Below are 10,893 nucleotides of genomic sequence, written 5' to 3' on the forward strand. Positions count from 1 at the left end.
TTCATTTTCATTATCCAAAAAAATATTAATTCATATTCTTTATCCACTTAAAACATACCTCTTAGTTATTTTTACAAAGAACAGAAAAAGGAGGGGCACTGGTCCATTTTCATTATCTGAAAAAAAAATATTAATTCATATTCTTTATCCACTTAAAACATACCTCTTAAGGGTATTTTTACAAAGAAAAGAAAAAGGATGGGTACGTAGATATTCCTCCCATTTACCTTCTAGCTTATAGATCAGACAAATCCAAAAAACAATCAGGGCAACCCTGTCTTCTGATGGGCCGTAGTAACAGCCACAATCTAACCTCAAACAACACGAATGAAATGACCAACAGAAAAGCAAGAACCATAACAGTTCTCTGCAGCGCAAGAAGGTTCATTCAGTGGCATGGCAGGGGTGGATCTACCTTGCGCCCACTGGCACAAGGGCTGTTGCCCCCACTAACTTTGTGCCTTTCAGACTTTCAGTAATGTACACAACTGGGCCGTAGATACGTCATTTGACCTATCGTGTACTAATCGGTCAGTCTCATCTAGTGTAATAAGTTAGGTTTGTGTACAGTAGAAGCATGGGCTTAAACATGTATTCCATTATATGAAAAGAAACAGGTTACAGAGGATTTACAAGAAGACGATTTCTTGGTGATCAGAAAGAGAGAAAATGGAACAACTTGTTGAGGCTTCGAAGGAAGTGAGAAGAATCAACAGGCAAACCAGATCCCCGTGCTTTCGAAAGACTTTCCTCTTCGTGTATCAGCGTGAAAATAAGAACGGTCATTTTGAGCTAAAGCCAATGTCAATCACGATCTTAACTAATGGGATGATACTGATCAGAGACGCGCTTAGGAGGTAACTTGCGGAGAATGAAAAGCACCAGTGCAGATGGAATAATCTCTACCAGCTGAAAATGAGAAGACAAACATACACAATCATAAATTCTGTTTTTATGTAATCTGCGTGCTTAAGACTCGTAAGGGTTGATTTTTGTATGCCTTCGTATAAGGGGACAATGCCACACAAGTCTGACCATTCAGGTGCTTCAGAATGTAACTAACGTCCCATAAGAGCCACAACTACGATTTGTAACCTAACTTACAAGTGGCTGAAAATGTTTACAATCATCCCGAGAATGGGGAAGTCAGGTGCTTCCCACAATCTGACTGGACGATGGTTTAAATGGGTACCCGAATTAGTTGATAATAGGTTTCCTACCTTAGAAGTGAATACATTTGCATTCACACCAAGCAGGATGGATACTTCCTGCTTTCCTGACACTCACTTGTTCAAAGACCCAAAAAGTAGAAGAAGGGAAACAGAGAGAAACAACAACTAACCAAGTAATAGAACAAGTTTAGCATAGGATGGTTGAGAACATCAAGGCTGACATCCTTGTCGAATGCAGTAACCATTACCTGCAATACAAACCACAAAATACTTGAATCCTCCATATTGAACTTGAATCGTTGCTAAAAGTAAGATCAAGATTAACTAATGCTGTGAGAACCAAATGCAATTTCTGGCTTTCAGCACACACGGAAGACTTACCACAATGCACCTTATCAAGAAACAAGTGCAACATATCCCAGTGACAAAGCCAACCTGCCAAGAAGATATGTTAAAAATCCATAATGTGTGCTATCCTGGCAAAGAATGACACGAATGTACTGTGGTATCTAGTATTATATAAACATAGAACATGAATTAATTCCAATATTTGAAGACATGAATGTTCTTAAAGTTCTTGAAACCGATACAAAGTCTAGAAGCTTTTAAGTAAAGTAAACTATGTCCCGTCGCAATCACATAGAAGTGACATAAATAGTTTTTATTTTTCTACGTTCAATCAAGCATAAAAGATACAACGATAATTAAGACTTCTAAATAAGTACCTCATTCAATTTGTTCCGACGACCTTTCGATTCAATTGGGAAGCGCCTCAACAAGTAAAATAGCCTAAAACAAGAATACAGATTGACAAATGTTACCCCGACAAAGCAATTTAACAATTTATTAAGTAGATCCGATCCTCCACGTTAAAGATTAGTTCATACCTCCCGCCATATAACAAGAATCCCAGAGCAGCAAAGAATGAAATAGCTGCACAGAGTATATACTTGTCAGCACTGGAGCACAACTAAAAAACTACAGTTTTCCTAAAACGGATAATTATACTGATCACTCGTACTCCTAAACAAGCATTTAACTAAATGGAATTTGCATCACATTCTGAAGGATAAAGTGCTGAATACGCATAAAGCTCCACCAAGAAATAAAGTCTCAATCAGAATTACTAGGATTTCGAGATAGTTTGACAGCAAGAAAAATAAAGAATAATAACCTGATAAAAATAGCTTGGCAATTTCTATGGAGACAGGACTTCGAGATAGTTTGACAGCAAACCAAATGCATATCTATCACCACATAACAAATGAAAGTTAGAACAGTAATCTCAGATCAGACAAGAAAAACGAGACAAATTTTTAGTTACCAACCAGCTTTCCATTGTGAATAAAAATTTACAAAAAGAAAGAATGAAAGAACAGAGATTTCTCACATCACCTGTATCAAGTATACAATTCCATTGATTGTCAAGTAAGCAGGCCTCAATTTATCTATAGGAAGGCTCCTCGCCTAGGGAGAAATGTGGAAAGAAATAAAATATGAATCTAAATCCACCATCAGACAGAGTAGTTACACATACCAATAATAAACTAAATAGAAGTACCTGATGGTATATCTCTGCCCAAAATAAAACCAGCAGTGTGTACGTCGAGAAAAAAAGAAGACTAGGAAGATCCAATAGTGCCATTTCCAGGACCTACATGAAAATGGTTGTTTCAGACACATACACTAAAAATAACACGGTAGCTTAATCAACAATCTGATGCATAGAACAATGAAAACTAGGAACCAAGTGACTCATGCTCAACAGTATCCACATAACCATGAAACAAGCTATGAAGATTCAATTGATATCAATCGACGTAATTCCACAGCATGAAATGTGTTTTAGACATTCAAAGGAAAAACAAACTTACTTTTGGTTTCACTAGAAACACGCGATGGTAGAATCCGAAAAGGACAGCGCGCACTAGCAACATGCAAAAAACCCATATAAGATAGGAGATACAATTCCACGAAATAAATGCGAATAGAACTAAAAACAAGCATAACCCTATCCTTACATCCATTAACAATAAAGTTCATCAAGTGGAAAACTTTTTGTGTTGTCCAACCAAATTCAGGTACTCTCATTTGAATGCGGAAAAGTTGCACCTGCAAATTAGAAAACCAAAAATTGCCACAATGTTACAAACTTCAAAGGAAAAATGCAGCATATACCGAATCGAGGTTGAGGAACTACTAAACACTAGGATTTAATCCCTAATGCGAATCAACTACTCATCAAAGAGCTAAATATCAAGTCACCAAACATTGCATTGGTGTAATAAACACACTGGCCATCCCTTTCAAAAAAATCTTCACCAGATGAATGCCAAATTCAAGCTTTCAACTGACGAAAACAAACAATTATTGAAGATAACCTTAAACTGCACCACTAAATTCCCAAATTGCAGAGATATCATCCGCTCCAGCTTTTCATATGCAATCCTAGAGGAGCAAGCATGATTCTACAATATTCCAATCCAGAACCTTGCAAATCTAATTCCGAGATTAATACTAACCCTAAAGCTGATTACTCTTACACTCAATAATGAAATTCATCTAATACCCTAATATTCCCCAAACCAATTTAATCAGCTACAGTACATGCTCTAATTCAGAATCTGTATCGTGTCTATCTATACAAAAATGAAAGAAAATCTCTACTAATTCCCATTACTGTCTACACATTTGATGTTGTTATCTATAACCCTAAACCTTCACAATTTGATCCAAAAATTTCAAAAAATAAAATCAAGAAAATCTTAAAATTTCAACAATAATCAAATGAAAGAGAAAAGAAGAAACGGACGGAACTAACCAGGGCAATGATGGAAATGAGAGCATAAGAAACACAAAGAGAGTAGAAAACAGCATCCTCCATTTCTCTATTCTCTTTTTCCTCCATTTCATTCTTCCATCTCCACAACAACAACCCACCAAATCCTCCAACTCCTTCTCTGAAATAACTACCAGTGTATTCATCCTTCAACAACATTTTCAGTGATGTCACCATTTAATTTGAATTTCTACAGAAAGAAATCCAGAGAGAGGATCAGAAATGGAGATATGTTTGTTTGTTTGTTTGTTTATTCACAGAAGAACAAAGTTGGTTTTAGAGATCGGTGAAGGAGGGGAAGAAGAAGACACGTGGGTATCAACAAAGTCCGACACTTATATTTGGTGTTGTGCCACGTGTGTTTTCCACAACGGCCGGGTTTGCCAGAGTGGCGAAGTTGTTCTTTGTTTGTGCGCAAAGGGTAAAAATAAAAATGCTTGGGAGTTTCTTGTTTCCCGAGCATCTGATTCTTTGGAATGGCTTGTAAGAAAGCAAATGCGGCAAATGGATACACATAATGTTGGCGTTGCGGCGTTGAGGAAACAGGAGATTGCGAAGGAGGAAAGGAAGGTCATGCAACAGGTCTCGACCCACAAGAATCGGATGTTATAGGAGTTTGGCTAACAACTTTTTGGGTTCAGGAGAAACAGATTAAAAACTTCAGTATCGAGGAAGATTGTGAAAGTCTTTTTAACTATATCAATGGTCAAAATGCAGACATATCTTGGCGAGCTAAAGCATACATGCAGGAAGCACACACATTGGCACAACTTTGCAACTACTTTTTGGGTTTTATTTTTGTTCCTAAACTAGGAAATCAAGTGGCGGACAACTTAACCAAATTTATTAAAAATGCGAACTCTGTTATTGAATGGGGAATGATCCCCTGCTTATAGTAGAAAACAACTCTTAGTAGATAAATCTAATACTGGGAATATCTCAAATCCCATATTAGCTTTTATATGCAGTATCTTATTTACAAAAAAAAAAAAAAAAAAAAAGGTAAATTCGAGGAATTTGATTTAGGAAACATAAGTCCATGATAAAAAAAAGAAAAAAAAATTATTTTTTTTGAGTGAAAATGATATGCATTATCAAAACTGAATGTTATCATATGAAGACAGAAAAGACACTTTTGGCAACAAGCCGGTACTGCCACTACCTACAATTTGATTACTTAGATTATCTATTCTAAAAAACATATTTTCGAAGGCAAGTAATTCTTCCTTTCAGCCTAAAAATTAAAGATTTTCTTAGCTCTACCGTCTATCAGCCATGAAGTTGCAAGTTTTATGGATGAACTTGAGCAAACTCATATCGAGAGTCATCATTACTTTATCAAAAAAAGAAAAAGAAAAACAGATGAGCCAATATTGCTTTCTTCAATAAGCACATGCCCCATGTCTAATTCTTTTTTGACTTGCTAATACCGACTAACACCGAGTAATGCTGCTGAAGCATAGAAAGCTCAACTTCTATACCTTTCCAAAGCCAAGAAGAATTGTGTTTCTTTATGAATATGAGTAAATTCTTCTTATTTGAAGTATTTGGCTTTGCGGATTTTCACCCATAAACTGCTACTTCGATTGCATATTTTCATCAATGACGGAGTAAGGATTTTTGGTTGGGTGTGGCATTGTGGAGAAAGAAAACTTGCACCTTAACTTGTCTCGCATTTTCTGTAAGCAAGTTATAACGTCGTAAGCCATGGACAAACTCGCTACGTTAGTCCAAGTATAGTTGCGGGTAAGCATGGACAAAATCGGTCTGGTTTTCCTCTTATTTGCATCCAATATAATATATAATGTATTCCATTTTGACATCAATTTCCAATCCAACATCCGATGAATTAGATATGGATAATCCAAAGAAATTATTCTATAATTAATATTTAAAATATATATATACAGAGAGAAGGATTTAAGATCCTGTTACCATTTGTATGATTTATTTCCAAGTGTAACCACCTTTTCTAACATTTCTTTTACTCACGTAACTTATCCATTAAGTACTAATAATCTCGCATCATTAATTTCGAATGTCGAGTATAATAATGTCATAAAATTTACGTATAAGTACTTCAAGTAAAAAACTAACAAATCCTATTTATGAGCAAAACAAGCACACCAAAAAATAATATTTATAAACTTAATGGACGTGGAGTCCATGTGATTTTCTAACTTCGCACCAAATCCATTAATGTACCGATGGAACGCTCGTCAGCAAAAAAAAACACAGATAGCCCGTTTTCTATTCCGCAGAAACAACCTGAATGCGCACGCCTAAGACGATCCAAAAATAAAAGCAAGATGGGGGCAAAAAGAAAAGAAAAGGCCAATTTGTGTGGCAGTAAGATATAAATAACGCTATTAGGTTGTCTGAATACACATCCAGAAGTCTTTTTTTTTTAAATAAAAGCAAGATTGGCCCAGGAAAAAGGAAAAAAAAAAGCTCACTTTGTGTGGCAATAAGATATAGAGAAAAATTATCCAAATACACACCCAAAAGTTTTTTTTTTTTGGTCGATCAGCAGCAGGAATTGAAGGTTGGGAGTCAAACCCCTGACCAACTGGACAAATGCCAGTTTGTTATTGCTTTTTGACTTCTTGAAGCAAAAAGTCAAAATTTCTTGATGCAAAAAATGAAAAGTTAGTTTGGGTACACAATTTGACTTTTAGAAGTAAAAAAGTTAATTCTTTACAAAACAAAATGTTTTTGCTTCCGACTTCTCATTGCTCCTGATTTATGGAGAAATAAAATAACTTCTCCAAACGCGCTATGAGGTGATGGGTGCCCTGAGTTGGCTATGCCCCTGGCCTAGCCCGCCTGGGTAAGGTTCATGTTAGAGAGCACCTGATAGTTTTTGGGTCTCCACCAGGCAACAAGAAGTATCTTGCTGTAGAGGGAAAGGAAGTGTTCGACAATCTCTTTTCCAATAACACTCTTGGCATTGTCAAAAACCCTAAAATCATACTATCCAAATCAGTAATTTCAGACCTTAATCATCAATTTAATCAGTCCCTAACCAAACGATTCAGTAATTCAATTAGTAATAGCAATAAGATTATTAAGTATGGTGGTGAAATCCAAAGATTTATTGAATTGCTTTCTTTATCATAAGAAGAATAAGTCAAGCGTTGTTAGATCATTGCTCAGTCGAAGTCGCAAGCGTTGTTATCTCAAGCTTGTTTGTCAAGTTTAGTTGATCAAAACTATAGTCTTGCTTTCTAATCTACTAATAGTTATGTATCGGATTAGGATATAATCTGCTTATCTATTTCTCGAAAAAGGAGCTGAAAGCTTTTTGCTTTAATTATGTTCATCATCATTCTTGACGAGTTTAGTTGGAAATAATTTAATTATTTGTTGGAAACTAAATATTAAGTCAAATGATGATCATGTGGAAATTGCTTTGAAACATCTTACATGATTTGTTTGAGACAATCATTTGATGTCGACTTGGAAAGTTTTGTATTGATCATTCGATCACTTGAAAATTACTTGAAGATAATGTTTGTATGAGACAGCTAATGTCGTCTTCTTAGGATGTTTCAATGATTGAAATTGGAGTTTAGAAAAATTAACCATGTTTGGATACAACATAGTATGCATACCTAGTATGCGAACAGTTTTGTAGTGCTTTAGCTCCGGGAACCTTGTTTGCGTACCTAGTATGTGAACGGTTTTAACAGTAAAGGTCCGGGAACCTTGTTTGCGTACCTAGTATGAAAACGGTTCCACCTGATTGGGTCCGGGACGGCTAGTTGCGTACCTATTATACGAACGGCTGGACAGACCAAGGTCCTGAGCTGTTGTTTGCGTACCTGGTTAGCGAACACAGTGGTTAAGTTCTAAAATCGGTCAAGTATGTTTCTCATACTCATGAACTAAAACATTTATGAATTAAGGAATGCAATCTTTGCAAACCATGGATTTATGTCCATGAATTGATTCTTGTATAAGTATTTTGTACCATTAAAAATCAATCTGATTTTGTTTCAACTTATTCATATATATTTCTATGAGATAGTGAACAATTGAACAACTCTATGTGGAACACAATTAGATTCTTTTGATTATCTTTCATGATTCATTGATCATCATATTTGATCTACAAGTGTTAGATGAATAGGGTTAAAAAAATGTTCTGGTGGCTAACTTCAGTTAACTGTTATTGAGTCAACTCAATATACACGTTTAGGTACAGTTACCCATATCTAAATGAAGGTATATTTCATTTGTGTGTAACAAGCTAATACCATCCAACGGTGGAGATTAATTTCTTTATTTCTAAGCAGACTTATCTTGAATCTTAACTCAGGATTTCATCTAACGGTGAATATTGAATGCTTTGTTACTAATCTATTTTAGCTTTGACTATAAGCCAACCCTGATTTGAAAGACTATATAAGGGAGAACTCTATCAACTGGTAAACCTAATCCCGACAATTTCATGTGTCCTATTTGCGTACTAGAGTCGATTCTCCTTTAACCAAGGTTTTTCCAAAACCATATTAGGTTAACGACTTGAAGACTTAATTTGGGATTCGTGAAGCCAGATCCAACTAATTTATCTGTAGTTGCGTATTTTGATCTTACTTGTTCTATCTTGTTGAGTACTATATTCTCTAAGATTTTCTCGAGATTTATCTCCGATAGGAAAGATATGAAAAGTAATCGCAAAATTCTTCGTCTCAGACTTTTTGGTTCCGCGATAACTTCTTCTACTACCATATAGTTAAGTTATTGTGAGGTGATTGATATTTCTAGGTTTCTCTTCGGGATTATAATACCGGATTATGAATTGGTTCATGTTCACTTTGATTGATCATAAGACGGAACACAACTTCGTAGGTACTTCTGTGGTAGACAGATTTATCCATCAGAATAGACATTTCTGTAGGAGACATATTTGTTATAATTCTTCGACTTTGGTTCGTAGAAACTCTTAGTTGTCGGTGAGATCAGGTAAGGGAATCAAGTGCGCAAAATCCAGCGTGATTCTAGAGGCGTAAGGAACGCGACTGTACCTTAATCGGTGTGAGACTTGGTTAGGTCTCTACTACATTCCAGTCCGAAGTTAACTTCTAGTAGGCTAGTGTCTGTAGCGGCTTAATACAGTATGGTGTTCAAATCTGGACTAGGTCCCGGGGTTTTCTACATTTGCGGTTTCCTCATTAACAAAATTTCTAGTATTTGTGTTATTTCTTTTCCGCATTATATTTTTATATAATTGGAATATCACAGGTTGTGTGTAGTTCAATCAGTTGGTAAATCCAACCTTGTTTGTTGGATATAACTTGATTGACACTTGGGCATTAGTCTTTGGTACCGTCCAAGTTATTTCTCATATCAACCAGGCTCATAGATTTCTATCTGTTTGATTTGCTGATTGAATTGAAAAATATAGATAAAGCTCTTTGATATATGTCTTGATAGAGCTCTCTATTAAGTTGGTGCTCTCGGAAATATATTGGAGTTTAGTCCATACAGATTGTCGAACGAATTATTGGGTGTGGTTGTTATACCCATGCTTTTCAGTTGGTATCAGAGCAGGCAAACACGATAAACCTAATTTGTGTTTGTTTGATCCTAAAGACTGTCCTGATGGAAAATCATCGTGGGAAACTTTTTATGTGCATTTGTAATGCACCAGAAATCCTCAAAGTTTGTTCAGAGGTTATTCTTTTCAAGACCTCTGGTCTCTCAAGATAATCTTGTGTCATCTAAGACATTAGAAATCTTAGATGATGGAAAATAATCTAAAAGAAAAAATAAAGGTTCCTTTAAAAAAGTTCGTTGCAGTAAACGTGTGAACAAAAGCTCAAGGATATGGAACCTCACTAGACTGCTTCTCAATTTATTTGAGGAATACTATCATGATGAATCAATTGATAAAGATCTATTTAAGGATTTTGAAAACGTTTTTAAATCACTGTAAATACTAATTTTATTAAGGTTTGTACTGGTGAAAATTCCGATTCTGTCAATTCATGTATACATGACGTACATTCGCGTCTTGTTAACAACTCAGGTAAAATCAATAAAAAGGTTTCTGCTGATGTTGTTGCAACTTCCAAATGTCGGAAAACTCCATTCCTTAATAATAAGAAAGAGGAGTCAAAAAGATCAATTAACCCTGAGTATCATCAATACTATGATTATATTTCTGGTACATTTCACAAATATCGACCGGAGATGGTGCATGAGGTATCTTCTGCCCATCTAGCCTCTTGGTAACGAGATTGGATCCACCCCATCTATATATAATTTGAGATGGGGAAAGTAACGGTTTGATTAGTTTTGTGATTTTTTTGTATTATGGGTTAGGTTTTCTTTTGAGATGTAAAGTATTTTTTTTACAAGAAAAGATCCTTTGATAGAATATTTCTGTCCAGCTGAGGTTAAATAATGTTATGTAGTTTTCTACTATCTTATTCATCACATTGTTATAAAATTCTCTCAGTGTGTGAATCTCATGGTTGAGTATTTAATATTGGAATCCTATTTCCTTTTATGGGCCACCGTACCAGTACAGGTCCAATCCCTCTAAAAGGGATATATAGGTTACGTACGCGTACCTTTCTTCTTCATCTCTTCGTCCGCGTACGTGAACAAGGGTGTTTTTGTAGTATTTGCGTACCGGCTCCATTAAAACCAATTTTGGAGGTCTAAAAAGGGGAAAAGGGGTGTTATCATCTACAAGGAGCTTATCAAGTAAGGGTTTCTTCTTCTTATTTCTCTCAATTTTTAGTTTTCATGGGAAAATTAAATAATGTTGGTGAGAATTCAAAGAGGATTTCAAAAAACCTTGGTTCATGTACTCCTATGAGTATGAACATACCTAGTGACCAAGATTCTATTAAAATTAGTTTCGTTAAT

The 10,893-nt window shown here is 35.5% G+C and overlaps 1 protein-coding gene across 1 annotated transcript; it reads right to left on the reverse strand.

Moving 5' to 3' along the window:
* Positions 1 to 481: 481 nt before the first annotated feature.
* LOC113336133 (tobamovirus multiplication protein 1-like) lies at positions 482 to 4,298 on the reverse strand. Its single transcript, XM_026582124.1, has 11 exons — positions 3,994 to 4,298; positions 3,194 to 3,284; positions 3,047 to 3,099; positions 2,734 to 2,826; positions 2,568 to 2,639; positions 2,347 to 2,419; positions 2,060 to 2,105; positions 1,898 to 1,961; positions 1,554 to 1,607; positions 1,343 to 1,420; positions 482 to 909 (listed from the first exon to the last, which is right to left on the reverse strand). Exons 1-11 carry the CDS (start codon positions 4,186 to 4,188, stop codon positions 817 to 819), a joined length of 912 nt encoding a protein of 303 aa, XP_026437909.1. The 5' UTR covers positions 4,189 to 4,298; the 3' UTR covers positions 482 to 816.
* Positions 4,299 to 10,893: the final 6,595 nt, after the last annotated feature.

This window comes from Papaver somniferum, unplaced genomic scaffold, assembly GCF_003573695.1.
Source record: "Papaver somniferum cultivar HN1 unplaced genomic scaffold, ASM357369v1 unplaced-scaffold_150, whole genome shotgun sequence".
Classification (NCBI taxonomy): Eukaryota; Viridiplantae; Streptophyta; class Magnoliopsida; order Ranunculales; family Papaveraceae; genus Papaver; species Papaver somniferum.

What these genes read in the sequence shown, in the direction of transcription:
- LOC113336133 (XM_026582124.1), bottom strand. Translation starts at nt 4,188, where the DNA reads ATGGTGACATCACTGAAAATGTTGTTGAAGGATGAATACACTGGTAGT. An exon ending in TGTTTCTAGTGAAACCAAAA is followed by an intron (nt 2,827 to 3,046) that starts GTAAGTTTGTTT and finishes ATTTTCATGTAG; the next exon opens with GTCCTGGAAATGGCACTATT. An exon ending in TGCCAAGCTATTTTTATCAG is followed by an intron (nt 2,106 to 2,346) that starts GTTATTATTCTT and finishes TACTCTGTGCAG; the next exon opens with CTATTTCATTCTTTGCTGCT.